Here is a 23031-nt window from a genome sequence, read left to right as displayed (position 1 = left end):
AATCGAGTTCAGTTCTTCAGTTCCTTGAGTTCAGTTGCTTCAGTTTCTTCAGATGTTCTGTGGAGCGCTCTTGTAAGTTTCCTGTAATGCCAAAGCTTTGGAACGTATACTCCCTCACCTCAAGTTCCCGATTTCCTGGATTCATTCACTTTCCGCAGTTCCTTTCTAAGTGCCGACAGTAGGGTTTTTATTTTTGTAATAACAGTATCGCGTGTCACCTGAGTAGTTTGTTAGACAATAATCGACACTCATAAATATTCATAAGTGTCGATATTTTCAACATTGTAAGAGTTCTTAATGCTATGTTGTAATTATATACACGGGTCGTCGACAGTTTGAATAATTGATACACCTTCCTCCGCATATTAATGATCTTGTAAATGACACGCCGCATATAATAAACGTTTTCCGCTGTTAGAAATGCTAATGTGAAAGCAGAATAGAAAAAGACCTTTAGCAAATAAAATATGCATATCACACACGTATAACAAGGTAATACATTGTTACTTCATTTATATGCATGGCATGTAACGCGGTAGCGGATGTTGGTCGTTGGAATGGGTGAAAGAAAATGCTGTAAGTTCCAGCTTTTTCTCAAGGTTATTATTGTTGGAACAGGGGAAAGAATACTCTCGAAGTTTCCAGATGGCTCTTCAGGTTATTGGACTTATATAAATAAAGATTCATTTGCATGATTCGTACACTCCGAATAAAAAAATTGCGACAGTTAACGCCGTGCAGTTAGGCCACGAAATATACACCTTCTTAAACCATAATCGTGCCAGGAAAAGAGACGCCCTCTCTGTCCTCCTTTCTTCTCACCTATACTAAAATTAGCTAACAACATGAGCGCAATTCTTATTTCAAACTACACATGTATTAGTTTCGATAAAATGAAATAACGAAACCTAGACGAAACAAGATTCATAAGTTGATGTATGGAGAAAATGGAACACACAAAATGAAAAATTGAAACCAATGGATGTATATTACACAGAGATTCAGAAATGAGGCAGAAAAAGATAAAAAGAAAAAGAAAAGGGAGAACAGATAAAACTGTGGAATTCAAACGTAGCAAGTAACGTAATAACTGTGGCGGGCTAACATTATAAACTTCCGTTTCCAGAAATCCAACAGTAATATAGAGATAACGTTTGTTTTTACATATTTTTTCAGAACTATTCAAATATATACAGGATGCTTTAAACATTCATTATGTCCCTTTCATAATGGATAGCATACCCATTTTCAAGTAGAACTGTAGATTTCCGAGACACATCTAGGATAATGTCAAAAGTTTAACACTCATGCTTTGTTTCCGCGTGGTTCGATTGCAAATTAGGTAGTGTTCATTGGAAACTACTGTTCCAAAATACTGTTCCAACAGCATGAAATACTGTTCCAAAATACATTCTAATAAACCCAGTAGATGGCGTTGGTCATATCCTGTATTTCAGACTACTAATGCAAACTGAACAAAAAAGAAAAAAAACGAAACGAGAAGAAAAGGGAAAGAAAGAAAGAGAAAATAGAAGAATTCTATTTTACTGCTAAATTTCTATCAGAAATACCCTATATTAAAAGTCCAAAATGTATCGTAATGAAAAGTTAGATATGTTGGAAAGCAAAAGTTTATGTTCCTCATAGATGTAGCATGTTTGAAATTTCAACGTGAAAATACACATTGAATTATAGGATGGGAACAAATTATGTGTCGAACAAGTATAAATATTTTTTTTCAAATAACCAAACAGGTTACCACTTTCTTGTCTTTTCCGAAGATTTTTCTGTTCCGAACATCCAGCATTGATTTCATCTCTTCAGGATATAACATAATTTGCACAGATAAAATGAACACGCTAATAGCTCAAACGAATCATTGTGTCAGTCGGATGATGTTGGTAAGGTTACAGACTACCACTGGATGAAGGATTCAAATCCGTAGTGACAAGGTAATTCGACTGAGACTCGATAACCCAGAGGATAAAAAAGATATTTTACTTATTCCGTTGCGTTTAAACAGTATTTCTGTCAGAGATGAGATGGACTGGAGATGTTATCCCCAGAGTACGGAAAACACGACGCCGAAGTTACCAGTTAATTAGAAATCTCCAGACCACGTATGTCGGGCTCTTGCTCCGTTTTAACTTTGGAACCTGAAGTGCGTGTGTGAGAGAGGGGAAGAAGTGAAAGATGCCAAGATAGGATAGGGAAACGTCAAGAAAGAGAGAAAGGGGGACGAATATAAATATGAAACATACTTATCATTGCAGTGTATGGTGTAGAACGCACACACTGTTTACTCGAACTATCGCCAGTGATGTATTGTAAGTTCTCCATCAGAAGATTAATCTTTGCAGCCATTATTTTGTGCAAAAGATCATACTACCTAATGGGGAATCAAACCAAGATTTTCCATTTGAAAGTCTGGCACGTTACCACTACACCACCGATTGCTTTAGCCAAACTTAGTTTAACAAATGGTGCAGTGTCTCTTTCTGAGAACGATAACACGAAAAGTTTATACTGCAGATCAATGTTGTCTTTGGAATGTCCTGTTGTTCCCCTGCCTTTTTCCAACCAGCATTCGTAAATCGTCTCTATCATGATAGAGGTGTTTCCTTCCACATTCTTATGTATTGAACCACCAAACCAATCTCGATCAAATTTTTAAAATAGACGAAGTTCGAACCTGACATGGTTTCTGTCATATCACTTGGACGCTGGAACTTAAGAGAAGGAGCGACAATTAAAAAAGAACAAAAATTACCGGTGTAAGTGTCGAATCTATAATTTTTGGAGTCGCTGAGATTAACAGTGACCCTTATGTTGCTGCTTAAATCGAAATTCAGTCCCTCACCTTGAGGAGGGGGAGACATAAAAATGATCGAAATAACCAATATCAGTCTCGAATTTATATTTTTCCGGCTCGCTGAGATCAACAATGACACTGCAGATGCCGTACTCCACAACATAGGGTGGGAAGGGAATATATAAAACACATCGAAAAAGACTGATAACAAAGAGCGCTCAATTTAACTCAACGAAGCGGGTAATTTAGGTTAATAATAATAATAATAATTATTATAGACAACTGTACTGTGAATGTGAACATATTATTATTATTCACGTACTTCTGATCTTGCACGACGAAATTACTGCAAAATATGTTTTATTCCTGTAATTTTTCTTGGGTTGTATGTTTTTCCTTTATTAGTGGGCACTAATTTCTTTCTAGATTCGTCGAATAAGTCAATTTTGTTGTGTACTGTGGTTCGTTAGAAAGATCAGGGCCAAAGTAATTATTTGGCTTGTAATTTCAGATGGCATGATAGTGTAGGCGTAACGTAATGGCCTTATGAATAATACAATTATCGTACGTAGGTTCAAATCCTATTCACATGAAAGTTAACTAACTAACTAACTAACTAACTCTATGGCCTATGGAACCCGCAGGTTCAGTGCCGCGTTCACAAAAGCTCTCCACTGACTTCTATCCTTAGCTAATTGAATCCAGTTTCTACTTTGTATTCCTATCTCTGCGAGATCCATCTTAATATTATCCTCCCATCTGCGCCTAGGTCTTCCTAATGGTCGTTTTCCTATGGGTCTTCCAGTCAAGGCTTTGAAAGCGTTTCTACTTTTTTCCATTCTAGCTACATGACCTGCCCACCTAAGCCTCCTAGACTTGACGACCCTAACAATGTTGGGTAAACCGTTAGTTAACTCTTTTACAAAGTTATTGTGAAGAATCGACTTACCATACTGGACAATCAATACATAAGAATGAGGAAGGAAACACCTGTATCATGATAGAGAAGATTTACGAATGCTGGTTGGGAAAGGGCAATGGGATTACAAGGACATTCCAAAGACATCATTGATCTGCAGTATAAAGTTTTCGTGTTATCGTTCTCAGAAAGAAACACTACGCCATTTGTTAAACAAAGTTTGGCTAAAGCAATCGGTGGTGTAGTAGTAACATGCCAGACTTCCAAATGAAAAATCTTGGATCGATTCCATATCAGGTAGTAAGATTTTTTTTCGCATTAAATAATGGCTGCAGAGATTTATCTTCTGATGCAGAACTTACAATACATCACTGGCGATAGTTCGAGTAAACAGTGTGTGCGTTCTACACAATACACTGCAATGATAAGCATGTTTCATATTTATATTCGTCCCCCTTTCTCTCTTTCTTGACGTTTCTCTATCCTATCTTGGCATCTTTCACTTCTTCCCCTCTCTCCCCCTCTCTCACACACGCACTTCAGGTTCCAAAGTTAAAACGGAGCAAGAGCCCGACATACGTGGTCTGGAGATTTCTAATTAACTGGTAACTTCGGCGTCGTGTTTTCCGTACTCTGGGGATAACATCTCCAGTCCATCTCATCTCTGACAGAAATACTGTTTAAACGCAACGGAATAAGTAAAATATCTTTTTTATCCTCTGGGTTATCGAGTCTCAGTCGAATTACCTTGTCACTACGGATTTGAATCCTCCATCCAGTGGTAGTCTATAAACTTACCAACATCATCCGACTGACACAATGATCCGCTTGAGCTATTAGCGTGTTCATTTTATCTGTGCAAATTATGTTATATCCTGAAGAGATGAAATCAATGCTGGATGTTCGGAACAGATAAATCTTCGGAAAAGACAAGAAAATGGTAACCTCATTGGTTATTTGAAAAAAATATTTATACTTGTTCGACACATAATTTGTTCCCATCCTATAATTCAATGTGTATTTTCACGTTGAAATTTCAAACATGCTACATCTATGAGGAACATAAACTTTTGCTTTCCAACATATCTAACTTTTCATTACGATACATTTTGGACTTTTAATATAGGGTATTTCTGATAGAAATTTAGCAGTAAAATAGAATTCTTCTATTTTCTCTTTCTTTCTTTCCCTTTTCTTCTCGTTTCGTTTTTTTTTTTTTTTTTTTTTTTGCTTTTTTTGTTCAGTTTGCATTAGTAGTCTGAAATACAGGATATGACCAACGCCATCTTCTGGGTTTATTAGAATGTATTTTGGAACACTAGTTTCCAATGAACACTACCTAATTTGCAATCGAACCACGCGGAAACAAAGCATGTGTGTTAAACTTTTGACATTATCCTAGATGTGTCCCGGAGATCTACAGTTCTACTTGAAAATGAATATGCTATCCATTATGTAAGGGACATAATGAATGTTTAAAGCATCCTGTATATATTTGAATAGCTTTGAAAAAATATGTAAAAGCAAACGTTATTTCTATATTTCTATTGGATTTCTGGAAACGGAAGTTTACAATGTTAGGTTCTTTTCTTACTACGTTTGAATTCCGAAGTTTTATCTGTGCTCCTTTTTTCTTTTTTCTCCTCTTTTCCTTATCATCCTTGTTTCTGAATTTCTGTGTAATAGACATCCATTGGTTTCAATTTTTCATTTTGTGTGTTCCATTTTCTCCGTACATCAACTTATGAATCTTGTTTCGTCTAGGTTTTGTTATTTCATTTTATCGAAACTAATACATGTGTAGTTTGAAATAAGAATTGCGCTCATATTGTTAGCTAATTTTAGTATAGGAGAGAAGAAAGTAGGATACAGAGGGGGTCTTTCTACCTGACACGGTTATGGGACAAGAAGGTGTATATTGGGTGGCCTAACTGCACGGCATTAGCTGTGGCTTTTTTTATGCAGAGTGTACAACGTATAAGTGAAAAGAATCAGAAGTACAGTGTTGGAAGAAGAAAATTGACACCTAGAATGCACTGGAAGAGAAAATTATTGCTGGGTATTAACTTTGTACGATTCTTGTTTTATACTTGTTCATTTTTATATAGGAACGGACATTGGAAAAAGAAATACATGTGAAACATATTGTAACTGTCGGGAGTATAAGGGGCGGGAGTGTTTGTCTTTTATCGGAAATTGCGGATTTTCCGGCATTGAGGATCATATGACTCGCAGTGATTTTATGGAATTATAACTTGACTAAGATATAGTATAATGTAATATGGAGGGTAAAGGGAATCTAGATTATTCATTGCACTGGGACTCGAACTAGGGTTTTCCCATGTGGAGAACCGTACGCTAAACCTTTTGCTTCCAGGGCGGAGTTTTTACTTTTAAATGTTACAAACGTTACTGCGTATGAACACATTTATACTGAACAGGAAGTCAGCAGAATTTGCGCCGGGAACCGAATCAGGGCTCTTTCACGTGGAAAACAATACGATAAACATTTTGCTCAGCAGGTGTTGTTACTTATACCTAGCTATGAATTGTGTAAGACGTATTTATATTTAGTTATTTATAAAGTATATATTAAGAACGAAGTTATATTGGATAAAGAACCATGACACTGCCGGGAATTGAAGCAGGGGTGCTTTACATGGAGAACTGTACGCTATACATTTTGCTCGCACTGTGGACTTTTCAGTTATAAATGGTATAAATTTTATTGTGTATGAAAGAACTTACATTGAAGAGGTAGTTAGCAGAATCCGCACCCAAAATCGAACCATGGCTTTCTCACAGGCAAAGGCAATATAGTTGGGTACGTTAATGCTACGTTGAGTATCATATTTTTGTAATTTGTAAAGTCGTAATACGGTAACAAATTGCAGTTTTATTTTTCTGTTTTAGGTGGTGAAGAAAATAGAAAGTTTTATAATCAATAAAAAGACTGGCGAATAAAACCAATTGTCGTGAATTGTTTGTTGTGAAATATAGCGCAGATTTTTTACGTAAGGAATAATAGATTGCTCTTAAAATATGGATTTACTGAACTTTTCGAATCTTATTTGTATGAAATATTGAAATATTGGATAATGTTCGAGGATATTGAATAATGAAATATCGATATAAAAGTTATAAGTTTTACGTCCAACGAATATACTGGCTAAACTAAAAGAGTCGGTTAAAGCTACGCATTTATAAATTACTGAAATGAAGAAAGTAGAGGAAACGAGAGAACCGCGAGAAAACCCACGCACACCATTTTTGTTCCCCACAAAGCTTACTTGGCGTGAGCTGGGATCGAACCAAGGACCTCATGCACCAGAGGTGAACGCTGTATCGCGTACCCATCATAGCTTTCTATGTATTATCTTTTGGATATAGGAGAGTGATGAATAAAGTACGCATTTATAATTTGGTGGAACGAAATTTTCGGAAGAAAGGAGAGATTCCACACACAATGTTTAAACTAGATACACTTTGAGTGAGCGAAAGCATTTCGTTTCAGAAGTGACATATCTTTATGATCAGCGTTATTTAATGTTTATGAACGAGGAAAGAAACTTACTGTAGCAGTTAATGAAGAATTATACTCTTTGAAACTCTTTATACAAAACTAGATTTTTATTTAACTTCATACATACTAGTAAAGAAGATATGTCTAATAAAAGGTAATGTACGTTAGGGACAATTTTGACATTATTTAAACAGTGTAGGTAACAACACTTTTAAGGCAATACAAGAGACGGACAATTATCTGACAGCGCAGTTCGTGATAGTAATGGTGTGCTTGTTTTATTAGGATTAGTCTTATATGCAGATGGAAACAATTGCTTTAAATAAGATATCACTTTGAACGTATAGTTCGGTCAAATTGCTTTACTCTAGAACTCTCTTAACCCTATATTGCGCAGTGTTAATCCAAATTAACAAACCATGTTGAGTGTGATATTTTGAAAGTCATACCGTAGATGGTGCCCCTTCTGTTTCAGATGGTTTCCTTTATGCCGTGCCATCTGTTATGAACACTCATAATTGCATCTCTTTCGGAAGGAGAGGTTTTCCAGCAGTTTCTGTTGCGAGGGCGGATACAGCGTGGGTGAAATGCATTGCTTTGTTTATTTTTGAAGCAAGAGAAGTCGAAAACAGGGAAATTTTTCTTTGAAAAAATATTTTTCTAGAAGGTATGTGTCTGTTGTTTATTTTAAGTGCTGGTAACTTATTACACTAATTTCGTTTTGTATTTGATCGTCCGAAATATGTTTGTATATTCTGATTAACATTGAGCAACTACGAACCTCTTTTACTAACAATCAAACATTTCTTCGATAGGCCTAATGGAAAGCTTCAAAGGTTGGTTTCTTTCCTTCTTTTCTTTGAATTTTGTTGGAATTTTTATTGGCTCATGGAAAGCATTGTTGCGTGCAGTGTATGCTTTCAGTGTTACCAACATATGAATAAAAATAATTTGAAGTTGAACACGAAAAAAGAAATACTAAACGTAACAACGTCATTTCAGACATCTTTCTCTATTTTTTTCGATTTTGTGTTATTTTGAAAACCTCAATTATTCTTTCTCTCTCTTTCCTTTCTGTTACTCTTTAGTATTATTTACCGATTATTGCCCGATAAAGATTCTTGAAGACTGTAAAAGCTTACATTACTTTAACAGATGAGCAAGAATATATTTCGGAAAAACGACTCGTTCAGCCATACATACTTCCTGACGACAGTGAGGATAAGCAGCTCCAGGTAAGCGATAGAGTTAGGAGTTCTAGATTCAGACGATGAAGAATGGCGTCCTAAATCTGAAACTTCAAATGGATTAGAAGATATGTTCAAAACTATTGTACTCCAGTATTTTACATTGATTTCATTGAAATAGATACTTTTAGATTAGTAAATTGAAAGAATCGTTTGCTTTTTTTCTTTCTTCAGATGAAACAGTAAATGCCAATTCCAGTCAGGCTACAACTGCTGCCAGTCGTCAGCCCCAATGGAAAAGAATAACAAGAAATTATCCACCTCTTCACTCACCACAATAGAAATCACGTTTGTCTTCTCCAAATGAAATTAGATCTCCAATTGAATATTTCCAAATGTTTTTAGTGCTGATATTCTGGATTTAATCGTTCGTGAAAGCATTTTATATTCTAACCAGAAGGACGCGAATAAACCTTTGGAACTAACTAAGAATTAGAAATATTTCGGAACCGTGATGTTCATGTCCATTTTCGCATACCAAGATTGAATTGGAGTTCGTCCTATAGAATTCGCCAAGTTGCTAATAACATGTCTTACGGCATTGTGTTTCACTTCAAAGAAAAATTGTTTACTGTCATTCTATTCATAATAGGTGTGATCCATAAAAGATATGTTAGTAATTCCAGATTAAACATACTATGTTTCAGCATACCTTAGAATACATATTGTTTACTAAAGTATGTTATGAAAATCTGCACAATACTATGTGCAAAGAAAGTCCGTAACGTCTATAAAAAATTCTGTATTGGATATCAATGAAAAATTAAACAAATATGGTTCATAATTGCGCAATGTTAATTCAAATACACAATTCTCCTGACGTCCTATGGTAAATGTGAAAGTCAAAATTTATTATTAGTTTGGTTTAGATACGCGAATGCAGTAAGAAAAAACATCTAAATATTTTTTCTCGAAACAATTAATAAATTGCGCAATATAGTTTTAACTTTAAGTACAAGGTAACCAACACCATTGGCGATAACTATTAGCATGAGTTGAACTATAGGCATTAGCGTATCGGAGAGACAGATACATTTTGTATATATAATAATGAGTATGAATATTTGACTTTGGCACTTGGAAGATTATGCAACCGACAAGTTAAAAATGTTTTGAGGATTGCGCATTATATACAGAGACAGTCTGATACGATTTTGTTTCTTACTTGAAGTGTAATGAATGTTTGTTTGAACTAAAAGGATTTTTTATTTATAGATTTTGTTTGTAAGTTAGAAAAGCAATGAAATATTTTTTAATGATATTAGGACCGCCAGAAACGAAATAATTTAATAGCTTCTATTACAGTTAATACCTAACATGTCCTTTTTACAGTTGAAATAGATGTCTGTTAATTTTAAGCTTTAACAAAAACTATTCTGAATTTCGACAATTTTAAACTTTATTGTAATTGTTAGAAATGCCTACTAAAATAGTATTTTAATGTTTTAGTTGTCTGCATATACAGTGTAGATATATTTGTGGGTGAATAAATGACATACGGTTATAAAAGATTACAAGTGTTGTGCTCACGAAACTATATCTTCCTAAACCTTAAAGAGATTTTATTGTGCAATTTACACTTATTGAATTAAATTTGTTAATTTAAGACGAACTGTCGTTTCGCTCTTTTACCCACTGCAATTGTATTGGATGGAAATACTGAACTTACTATTTTCTGGAAATGTTTCAGTGACTGTTTAGCTGGTTCTTTGAGTGATTTGGGAGGGCTGTTATTTAAAGTGGAATTTGAACCATTACTAATGGTTGTAACGAGAAAGTATATCTATTGGGAAATGTGGACTTCGTTTTACGTAGATGAGAAGTAGCCTGTGTTCAAGACAGCATTACGAAGACGAATGTTTGCACAACGAAGTGAATAACAATTGCTCACACCAAGATTCATTTTAACTGTACTTGGGACTTTTGATTGATGAGTAAATTAGTAAATTATATTTTAAAGCGTTGTTGAGATTTATTTGGTATTAGGTTATCGAATAGTTTGTATTTTTTTAATTTTATGTTTTGTACAAAAACAAGGTTATAAGGAACGGCATATTAACAGTAATATGGGTTCCAAACCACAATAGGGACAACTTCAATGCAGCTGCTGTGTATATGAAGATTAATTCTCATAGTATATAGCATTTCTTTTATATAGTCGTAACTGCAAGAGAACTGTAATATAAGACTATCTAACACATGTAAATAATAGTTAGAGCTAAAATACTGAAGTACTTGCAACTTAATTGTCAGTGAGAGTAATGTATTGTTTTTTTTAAAGAAATAAATTCATATTAGGAAATACAATCTTAGTTGTTTGTATGCCATATGAAGGAACTGGTGTTTTAAGAAGCAGTGCATTAGAAGAAAAATAATTGTTTTCGATGAATATGGTAGGAAACTGAATGTATTTAATACTTTATTTCAGATTTCTACAGACATTACCAACGTAAGTGTATGATGAACTGTTGTCCATTGAACGGGAGTCATTGAGGTTGATACATTGTGTTTAGTTTATTATATGAAGATTTTAAAACTTTTCTTCAATCATTTGCTTTAAATGAAAAACAACATATAACCGTGTATGCAAGAGGCACTGATTCAAGGGCGCCCCCACGCGAGGGATCCTTTGGACCAGGACCACGTTTAAAACTTTATAACCTGACGAATACTTTCAACACTTTTAATAAAATATGGTTACAGTATAAGAGAAATGCGTGATATACTGCAGAAAAGTTAATGTTATACTACCCTTGTACTCTACCTTTTCTTACAAAAAGAAGTTAGTGTACTATTTTGCTGAGAATATAGGTGACAATATTGTAAAATTACGTATCATTTTATTGAATGTAGAATAATGCTACTTCAATAATGCTTAAACTCATTGACTGTTAGTGCTGGATCCACCCTTCAAAAAATTTTAGGGTGTGCAGACCCTTACTTGGTATATGCTTTAAAATTAATAGTTCTTAGAGCTCAATACTTCGAGGTAAAAGTATAAAATGTCTATGAAATGCATAGGGTATACAGTAAGACACTCTTGTTATTAAGATGATAAAGTGAAATACTTCTTCCATTTTATATAGTAAAAGATCAAGATTGTACTGTTGTGGATAATTACCTTGGAATTGAAAATCAAACACAATCCTTTTGTTAGGGAACGAGAAGAAACCTTACGTATAACGAATTGACACACACTGCAGACGCTTTACTTTTATTGATCCTGACAATAAACATTGTATGGTAACCTCTTGAAAACTTGTAGACCGACAGTGAGGTATAGTCGAGTACGGGAAAAACTATTCATGCTTATAGCAGAATAATGTAGTATGTGGAAAAGCAGGAGAGCACGGTGACTCAGTGGTAGAACGACATCTTTGATGTTTGTGATTCAAAACCGACCAAGTGAACTTTGTGCTGGACAAATTTTTTTCTCCTGGTACTTCCATTTCCTACATCATTCATTCATTGGCTTAATTAGCCTTTCCCTTAACCTAAAGGACCTCCATCAGAGTAAAGAAGCTACCATGTTTCATAATATACAGTATAATAGGTACGATTATCGTTGTATGTATTAAAACCTCAACTTCTTCGATAGAATTTTACAACGACGAAAGATTTTGTATTGAATAATGATACGATTTCTATGCTTTTAGTTAATATTTAACTTCTTCCTAAATATGGTTTCGGTAGATTTTATCGAAAGTATTATTTGATATTAAAGGTATTCTCTTTATCGAAAGTATTTGATTTTATAAAGCATTTTATAATTGTAGCATTACGATTGGAAGAAGTCTCATGTACTTATTAGTAAACTCACGTCTCTGCAATCGTTTTAATAAGACGTGACTGTCGAAATAAAATTCTATCTTTGAAACAGGTATACTCGTATTTATTCTTTCAAAAGATTGAATTAGTTTTAGTTGTATACAAAGCATTTTAATTTGATCTTTCTTTCTCTCTTGCAATGGAATCATTACGAGGCTATGATCACACCTTATAATTATTATTAAATCTTTGATGTTTATTGAAGGTTTAATTTACTTCACGATTTCTTTGGAAACAATAAAATAATTTACTTGAGATGGATTGATTTCTCAGGGAGGATATGTCAGAATCCTGAGAAAACTCGCTTACACCTGTGTGCCAACCATAATAAGCGCTTGGCGGGCTAACAGTCAATGTGTTCAAGCATTATTGAAGTAGCATTATTCTACTTTGAATAAAATGATACGTAATTTTACAATATTGTCACCTATATTCTCAGCAAAATAGTACACTAACTTCATTTTATAAGAAAAGATTGAGTACAAGGGTAGTATAACATTAACTTTTCTGCAGTATATCACGCATTTCTCTTATACTGTAACCATATTTTTTAAGTGTTGAAATATCTGTAAGGTTATACAGTTTTAAATGAGGTCCGGGTCCAAAGGATCCCTCGCGTGGGGGCGCCCTTGAATCAGTGCCACTTGCATACACGGTTATATGTTGTTTTTCATTTAAAAAAGTAAATGATTGAAGAATAGTTTTAAAATCTTCATATCATAAACTAAACACAGTGTATCAACCTCAGTAACTCCCGTTCAATGGACAACAGTTCATCATACACTTACGTTGGTAATGTCTGTAGAAATCTGAAATAGAGTATTAAATACTTTCAGTTTCCTACCATATTCTTCGAAAACAATTATTTTTCTTCTAATGCACTGCTTCTTAAACACCAGTTCCTTCATATGACACAAACACCTAAGATTATATTTCCTAATATGAATTTATTTCTTTAAAAAAAACAATACATTACTCTTACTGACAATTCAGTCGCCAGTACTTCAGTATTTTAGCTCTAACTATTATTTACATGTGTTAGGTAGTCTTATAATATAGTTCTCTTGCAGTTACGATAATATAAAAGAAATGCTATATACTATGAGAATTAATCTTCCAGAACAATTTATATACAGAGCAACTGCATTGGAGTCGTCCCTATTGTGGTTCGGAGCCCATATTACTGTTAATATACCGTTCTTTATAACCTTGTTGTTGTACAAAACATAAAATTAGAAAATCCAAACTATTCGATAACCTAATATAAAATAAATCTCAACAACGCTTTAAAATATAATTTACTAATTTCCTCATCAATCAAAAGTCCCAGGTACAGTTAAAATGAATCTTGGTGTGAGCAATTGTTATTCAATTCGTTGTGCAAACACTCGTCTTCGTAATGCTGTCTTGAACACAGGCTTCTTCTCATCTACGTAAAACGAAGTCCACACTTCCCAATTGGTATACTTTCTCGTTACAACCATTAGTAATGGTTCAAATTCCACTTTAAACAACAGCCCTCCCAAATCACTCAAAGATCCAGCTGAACAGTCACTAAAACATTTCCAGAAAATAATAAGTTAAGTATTTCTATCCAATACAATTGCAGTGGGTAAAAGAGCGAAACGACAGTTCGTCTTAAATTAACAAATTTAATTCAATAAGTGTAAATTGCACAATAAAATCTCTTTAAGGTTTAGGAAGATATAGTTTCGTGAGCACAACACTTGTAATCTGTTTTAACCGTATGTCATTTATTCACTCACAAATATATCTACACTGTATATGCAGACAACTAAAACATTAAAATACTATTTTAGTAGGCATTTCTAACAATTACAATAAAGTTTAAAATTGTCGAAATTCAGAATAGTTTTTGTTAAAGCTTAAAATTAACAGACATCTATTTCAACTGTAAAAAGGACATATTAGGTATTAACTGTAATAGAAGCTATTAAATTATTTCGTTTCTGGCGGTCCTAATATCATTAAAAAATATTTCTTTGCTTTTCTAACTTACAAACAACATCTATAAATAAAAAATCCATTTAGTTCAAACAAACATTCATTACATTTCAAGTAAGAAACAAAATCGTATCAGATTGTCTCTGAATATAATATGCAATCCTCAAAACATTTTTAACTTGTCGGTTGCATAATCTTCTAAGTGCCAAAGTCAAATATTCATACTCATTATTATATATACAAAATGTATCTGTCTCTCCGACACGCTAATGCCTATAGTTCACAGTCATATCGCCAATGGTGTTGGTTACCTTGTACTTAATGTTAAGAGAGTTCTAGAGTAAAGCAACTTAACCGAACTATACGTTCAAAGTGATATCTTATTTAAAGCAATTGTTTCCATCTGCATATAAGACTAATCCTAATAAAACAAGCACACCATTACTATCACGAACTGCGCTGTCAGATAATTGTCCGTCTCTTGTATTGCCTTAAAAGTGTTGTTACCTACACTGTTTAAATAATGTCAAAATTGTCCCTAACGTACATTACCTTTTATTAGACATATCTTCTTTACTAGTATGTATGAAGTTAAATAAAAATCTAGTTTTGTATAAAGAGTTTCAAAGAGTATAATTCTTCATTAACTGCTACAGTAAGTTTCTTTCCTCGTTCATAAACATTAAATAACGCTGATCATAAAGATATGTCATTTCTGAAACGAAATGCTTTCGCTCACTCAAAGTGTATTTCTAGTTTAAACATTGTGTGTGGAATCTCTCCTTTCTTCCGACAATTTCGTTCCACCAAATTATAAATGCGTACTTTATTCACCACTCTCCTGTATCCAAAAGATAATACATAGAAAGCTATGATGAGTACGCGATACAGCGTTCACCTCTGGTGCATGAGGTCCTTGGTTCGATCCCAGCTCACGCCAAGTAAGCTTTGTGGGGAACAAAAATGGTGTGCGTGGGTTTTCTCGCGGTTCTCTCGTTTCCTCTACTTTCTTCATTTCAGTAATTTATAAATGCGTAGCTTTAACCGACTCTTTTAGTTTAGCCAGTATATTCGTTGGACTTAAAACTTATAATAACTTTTATATCACTTTTATATCGATATCTCATTATTCAATATTTATATCGAACATTATCCAATATTTCAATATTTCGTACAACTAAGATTCGAAAATTACAGTAAAACCATATTTTAAAACCAATCTATTACTCTTTTCGTTAAAAAACCTCCGCTATATTTCAACAACAAAGAATTCATGACAGTAGGTTTTATTGTCCAGTGTTTTTATTGATTATAAGACTTTCTATTTCCTTCACCACCTAAAACAGAAAAATAAAACTGCAATTTGTTACCGTATTACGACTTTTCAAATTACAAAAATATGATACTCAACGTAGCACTAACGTTCCCAACCATATTGCCTTTGCCTGTGAGAAAGCCATGGTTCGATTTTGGGTGCGGATTCTGCTAACTACCTCTTCAATATAAGTTCGTTCATACGCAATAAAATTTATACCATTTATAACTGAAAAGTCCACAGTGCAAGCAAAAGATTTAGCGTACAGTTCTCCATGTAAAACATCCCTGCTTCTATTACCGGCAGTGTCATGGTTCTCTATCCAATATAACTTCGTTCTTAACATATACTTTATAAATAAATAAATGTAAATACGTCTTACACAATTCATAGCTACGTATAAGTGACACCTGCTAAGCAAAATGTTAAACGTGCAGTTTTCCACATAGGAAAGCTATAGTTCGATTCTTGGTGTGGATTCTGCCAACTACCTATCCAACATAAGTTTGTTCTCACACAGTAAAATTTATAGCAGTTATAAGTGAAACCACCACAGTGGAAGAATAAAAAGGACTAGTGTACGGTTTCCACGTAAGAAAATTTTAGTTCGAGTCCCAGCAGTGTCATGGCTCCCTGCCCAATATAACTTCCTTCTTGACATATAATTTATGAATACCATTTATACGTCTTCAGGGCCGTGCCGTGGAAAATCAGCGAGAGTATACGACGGCGCCCCGATACATATATTCCAAGAATTTTTTCGTGCCTTTTTCCTTTTTCTCCCGAATTTTTCGCACCCTTTTTTCGGCGCCCGAGGCCGTCGCCCCGCTCGCCCCCCACGGCACGGACCTGTGAGTCTTACACAGTTCATGGCTACATATAAGTAACAAAAGCTGCTAAGCGAAAGGTTTAGCGTGCGCTTTTCTACGTTAAAAAGTCCTGGTTCGATTCCCGGCGCAAATTGTGCTGACTTTCTGTTCAGTATAAATTTGTTCATATGGAGTAACGTTAATAATAGTTATAAGTAAATCTCCGCACTGCAAGCAAAAGGTTTAGCGTTCGAGTCCCTGTGCAATGAGTAATCTCGATTCCCTGTACCCTCCATATTACATTATACTATATCTTAGTCAAGTTATAATTCTATAAAAATACTGCTACTCATATGGTATTCAATGCCGGAAAATCCGCAATCAATTTGCGATAAAAGACAAACACTTCCGTCCCCTTATACTCCCGACAATTACAATATGTTTTACTTGTATTTCCTTTTCCAAAGTCCCTTCCCATATAAAATTGAACAAGTATAAAACAAAATTACTCAAAGATAGTACATACCAATATTTTTCTCTTCTAGTGGCGTGGCAATTTTCTTCTTTCAACACTGTACTTCAGCTTCTTATCTGTTATACGTTGTACGATCATGCAAATGAATCTTTATTTATATGAATCTAATAACCTTAAGAGCCATTTGGAAACTTTTTGAGTATTCTTTCCCCTGTTCCCACGATAATAAGCTTGAGAAAATCAGGAATCTTCCAGCATTTTCTTTCACCAATTCCAACGGCCAACATCCGCTGCCGTGTTACATGTCATGCATATCAATGAAACAACAATATATTACCTTGTTATACGTGTGTGATCTGCATATTTTATTTGCTAAAGTTCTTTTTCTATTCTGCTTGTCACATCAGCATTTCTAACAGCGGAAATCGTTTATTATACGCGACGTGTCATTTACAAGATCATTATTATGCGGAGAAAAGTGTATCAATTATTCAAACTGTCGACGACCCGTGTATATAATTACAACATAGCATTAAGAACTCTTACAACGTTGAAAATATCGACACTTATGAATATTTATGAGTGTCGATTATTGTCTAACAAACTACTCTCGTGAGATTCCGACTCTTTTAATTTTGTAAATAAAACATCATAGGCCTCCCCACTTTTATACTTATTCGCCTACTGCACATGTTGCATGTCCCAAAGTTCGGGATGAGCACGATAGGCTTCAATAAAAGCCAACAATGCCTCACTTTTACTAGCAGCCGTGATGACAAGACATGGACTGAGAGAACTGAACTGAGACAACAGTGTGTCTACTTTAGTTAATAGCACGCTTATTATAGCAAAAGAAGCTTCGTTTGTTCAGTCCAAAATAACCGTTCTTCAGTCTAAATAACTGCATGAAAAACTGAATGAACTGAACGAATTCCTTCAGTTCGCACAATTTTATCTTCAGTTCTAACGTCACGATCGGGTTTTCGTTAGTTAAAGTGATAGTGTACGGGCCTCTTTACGTGTCCAAAATTGGTAGAAAGTAGTGTCTTATTCCATTCCTGAGAAGTTATATATATAATCTAGCAGAAAGCATGAATAAAATGAAACTTACCATTTCGAGACAACTAACATTTCATTCTTTGTTGGCAAGGGCGTGATTTGAGATCATTTGAATCTTTTCTTGTAATACAAGAAAGGAAAATACTTTTACATTATGATAACCTCTAACACATAAATCTATATAATTATAACAAAATATCCCAATGTGTTGTTATAATTATATAGGTTATAATTTTAATATAATGTAATCTATAGAATTTTACCTAGATTATAATTATGTAGATAATGGATATTTTTCGTAATCAGCCATTATGGTATATGTGTCTTAAGTAAGGCGCTTGTTATTATTAATATACTATTCTTAAGGCAACGATTTAAAATGTCAAGTTTTTCATGTACAAACTTTAAATTTTTCCGCTCCTTTTAGGTTTGTATATCATACATACGAGGGTGGGCTGATAGATTCTCGGCCCGACCCAGAAGGACTTGAGCTGCAGGCATGGAAGTGTGAGGCTATTCAACATAGACCCCTCGAAGGTCAACACACTTGGCACTTGATGCTGCAATTTCTCCATCCCATGCAAAAAAAGATTTCTCAAGGTCTGCAAAAAGAAACTGTTCCGCAGCTGCTATCACCTCTTCATCACTGTGAAATTTCTGTCCTTACAGTGCTGTTTTGAGTTTTGGAAACAGATAATAATCAGAACGGGCAGGATCTGAAGAGTAAGGTGGGTAGTCAATGCACTGGAACCCTAGGTCTCTCAGATAATCCATTTTTCTGCCAGCCTTGTGCACGGGACTATTTCCTGCAAGAACAAGACACCTCGAGTCAACTTTTCCCGGCGTTTTTCTTTAATAGCGTCCTTTTCCTTAGCCAGCAGACTGCAGTAGTACTCTGCATTTATGGTTTGGCCCTTTGGAAGGTAGTCTGAGAGCAAAACACCATCCTTATCCCAGAATATTAAGGCAAGCACCTTCCCTGTGGACTTTTGTGCTTTGAACTTTTTTGGGCCTTGAAAATCCTGAGTAGCGCTACTCGCATGACTGCTGTTTGATTTCCGAATCAAAGTAATGCAACCACGTTTCATCCTGGGTAACAAGCCGATTAAAAAAATCGTCCATGGAGTTCGCAAAATGCCGTAAAATCACCTGCGATGATCTCACACGTTCGCGTTTCTGATCCGCGTTCAAACATTTCGGAATCCATTTCGCAGAAAGCTTGCGCATGTCCAACTCATCATAGATTATTGATCCAACACGCTCTTTGGATATGTGCACTTTGTCAGCTATCTCCTGAAGCGAAATCCGTCTGTTGCTCAAAATCAGGTCATGAATCTGCTCCACTTTTTCCGGAGTTGACACTGACACTGGCCTGCCACACCTGTCACCATCTTCTGTTGAAAATTAACCACGCTTGTAGTTGAGTTGAGTTGATTTTAGTTTAGCGTCCCTTTCAGCAGCGAGGCTATATGAGACGTGGACCTACTGATTAACGTGGAATCCGAACCACATGAGCTCCCGCCGGGAATCGAACCCGGACCTCCCACGTCAAGGGCGCGTATGCTAACCACTTAGCCACGAAGGAGCTCTCGCTTGTAGTTCGTACACCATTTCTTCACAGTAGAGTATGAAGGACACTGTCCACCTAATGTGTCTAACATGCAGCCATGGATTTCCTTGGGCGACTTCTGTTGCAGAAAGAACTTCATTACAACTCGCAACTCCTCTTCGGTGAATTTGACATCTGGCTCCGCCATGGTTCATTCAGTTACCTGTAAAATAAAAACCGTTCATGGAAGAATCGTGAAATTTGGTACTTAAACATATAAAAGATCAACATTTCACATGACATCAATTACATTATGGTAGTACATTCGGAAGGGGTCGGACCGACAACTTATCAGCCAACCCTCGTATCTTTTCAAATCAATAAAACAATTATTTCAATTCGAAAAATTAATTATTTTAAAAAATACAGTTTATAATATTCTTATTCGTGCACCTGAATTTTCGAGATAAAATGTAGCATATGTGTACTTCAAATTTATTGTTTTTATATTTACTATATGTATATGAGTAAAGGAGGTTTTGCTCAGATTTCAATTTAAAAACCAATCCAAAATAGTTCTTAAAACTATCCAATAGCAATAATTAAAGAAAAACAATGTTTTCATGCAACAATTCTATTCGTACATTAATATGGTGTGTCTTGTTAATCGTAAATAATATTATCATTCACGAGTATTCTTCGTTTTGTATCGAAGCAGTGTGAGTGGTATAGTTGAATCTTGTTAGTGGTAAGTGCATCGCATGCTTTCGTTCGAACACCATGGATCAAAATGGGTAAGCAAAAGGAGATGAGTTTCGAGCTAAAGGAGATAATTACAAACTTAGCACTGAGGGGAAATTCTTTACGTCAAATTGCACGTACCGTTAATGCCTCACACTCCACTGTGCAGTACATAGTACAAAAATTCAAAGAGCACGTTTCAACGAGGAAATTACCGAGAAAACCAAAGGAACGTAACTTAAATGCACACGAAGAACGTTTCATTCTTCAAAGAATGCGAGAAAATCTCAAATTATTTCCCAGAACTATGTCCATTATTAGCGAATGTGTCCGGGAAGCAGATGAGTGACGAAAATGTGCGACGTGTGTTGTAGAAACATGGTTATTATGGTTGAATAGCTCGAAAGAGGCCGTATGTAAATAAATAGAATGGCAAGAAGCGCCTCGCATTTGCAAAAGAACATCGTGATGAGGATCAAGAATTTTGCGATAGTGTTATATGGTCCGATGAGATGAAAATAAACCTTTTAGGGTCAGATGGGGTACGTAGGGTATGGAGGAAACCAAATACAGTGAATAATAATATGAACACATTCCCACAGTTAAGCACATGATGGTGAGTCACTAATGGTTTGGGCCTGTATGTCATCGAATGGAGTTGGCACCATCCAGTGTATTGATGGCATTATGGATGCCGATGAATATAATGCAAATTAAAGAACAATGCCAAGTAGAGTGCGCAAAAAATGAATAAGCCCCCTGTCAACAAATTTCAACAGGATAATGACAGTAAACACAATGCTAGACTTAGCATGTCTTGGTTGATTTGGAACGTGCCGAAATTGCTGCAAACTCCACCTCAATGAAATAAGAGCGAAAAGTGCAAACATCTTGTAAGCTCCATGAAGAGACGGTGTCTAGCAGTAATTGCGGCAAAGGGATATGCCACAAAATATTAACTTACCAAGTTTGTGTTTTTCTTATGATTTCTTTATGGTGTAATAGCTCGTGTCCGAATAGAAAAGTTGCATCAAAATAGGGGTTCTCTCATTGTTTGTTTTTATTAATTAATATTTAATTTGATATGAATTAATTTTTGTATGTTTTTCAGTTTGTGAAGCCCTAATGTATCCAAGTGTGACAATTGGCTAACCCAGTATTGTAGTTTAATGGAGAAATTAAATACTTTTTTGAAGAACAATGTGTACGAATAAGAATGTTGTATACTGTAACTTTGCTGTAACCTCCTTTCCTGTTGCAGGACACTGTAGGCAAATGCAAGTAACTATAGATTTTAAAGTTACTTTCACCAAACGAGAAAATATATTTTAATTTAAGTTTAAGAAGTATTGTCTTAGTTATTGAGTTATTTAAATATGCCAACAAAGGATTTTGAAAAGTCATTCTTAGAATTTTATTTAAAATTGAAGTCTATTTTGTACAAAATTAGGTCTTAATATTTAAATAAATTATTATGTAGCTCTAATTATATATTATATTCAATGGCCCATTATGTAAACATTCAGAGGGTTTTAAGTTTGAAAACTGTTGTCTGCGTGCTTGAAATAATAGTCTACATCAAACACAAAATATAAATTTGAAAATACATTCCAAAATAAAGGAAATCTTCTATTCTAAAGGTAACTTGTTTTCGAGTTTTCACTTTTACAACATTTTTAAATATTTTTCTCATTTTTTAGGTGTGGTCCTGGAAGCAACGAGTATATTCAGGTGGTCGAGAGGAGAGATTGGAAATAGTTCGAAATGGCCAGCTACTGGTTAAAGATTCACGATATTCTTTGAGAACTACGCCAACTGGACATACTCTCGAGATAATGAACTTCAACACTTCCGACTGTTGTTCATTCGAGTGTGAGGCTGTTTTAAAAGGAAAAAGAACTGTGTCAATTTTGCCTCTTTTTATATGTCACTAAAACACTGACATTAATTTTCTAGTTAAATAATGTGATTTATGAGAAAATAAAACATCCCTAGTGTAACGTTATGGGAAACATTTAAAATACCTCACGAAACCAACAGCTCGGGTAATTTTAACAAGCATTCTTCCTGTAACAGAATACTTATACAAATGGAAATGCACATCTCAAACTCACCAGCACCGATATTTAACGGTCACACAGCCTAACAAGATATGAAAAATGTAGCAGGTTATTTTTATATTTTTTGTTATAGCAGTACTATTATTAATTAGTAAGTCTACGATGCTTCTTTTGTAACAACAAATCAATTTTTAATGGACAAAATAAAGTTTTATTGAACAAAATACATAGCCAACAATAACGGAATAACAAATGTGAATTAATTTCTCTATTTAAGACAACCATTTTAAAATCCTATGTATTTAACATTTTTTTCAAGTTTGTTTCACTGAAGAAATACATAGATAAAATTACCCACCTAAAACTCTTTAGAATTAAGGCACTCGGCATATTATTGTTGACATCCGATTTTTTTATCGTGGAATTATTGTTGAATAATTTGCACGTGTGAGGAATCTTTACAAGAAAAGAATGAAAAAGTAAAAATAATGCAGAAAGAAGGAAGGGAGATCTTCACTAACGTTAACGTTTCTACCAAGATGCTAAAACTATTCAGTGAATTGTACCTATCACTCCTGCCCAAAACGTGCAACAATTGCAACAGGTAAATCTAGGTTTACAAGATCCGCAAAGAATCAGAAGAAAAAATGACTGCTAACTTCTAGGTAACAGTAAAAATAGCTTTGTTCAGGAGAATTGTTCCAAGATTTTACCCCAGACGGTGCGATT

At 34.7% G+C, this 23031-nt stretch overlaps 1 protein-coding gene across 1 annotated transcript in view; it reads left to right on the top strand.

The window, feature by feature from the left end:
- Positions 1-22542, top strand: part of LOC145684750 (uncharacterized) — a 106872-nt gene extending 84330 nt beyond the window's left edge. Inside the window, exon 2 of the mRNA XM_081757123.1 lies at positions 21943-22542. Coding sequence (XP_081613249.1) covers positions 21943-22176 — 234 coding nt within the window. The 3' untranslated portion in view covers positions 22177-22542. The remainder of the gene's footprint in view (positions 1-21942) is intronic.
- The last annotated feature ends 489 nt before the right edge of the window (positions 22543-23031 follow it).

This window comes from Thermobia domestica, chromosome 5 (genome assembly GCF_964235325.1).
Source record: "Thermobia domestica chromosome 5, izTheDome1.hap1.1, whole genome shotgun sequence".
Lineage (NCBI taxonomy): Eukaryota > Metazoa > Arthropoda > Insecta > Zygentoma > Lepismatidae > Thermobia > Thermobia domestica.
The sequence above is the reverse complement of the archived record's forward strand: the minus strand, read 5'-3'. Positions and strand labels throughout refer to the sequence as shown.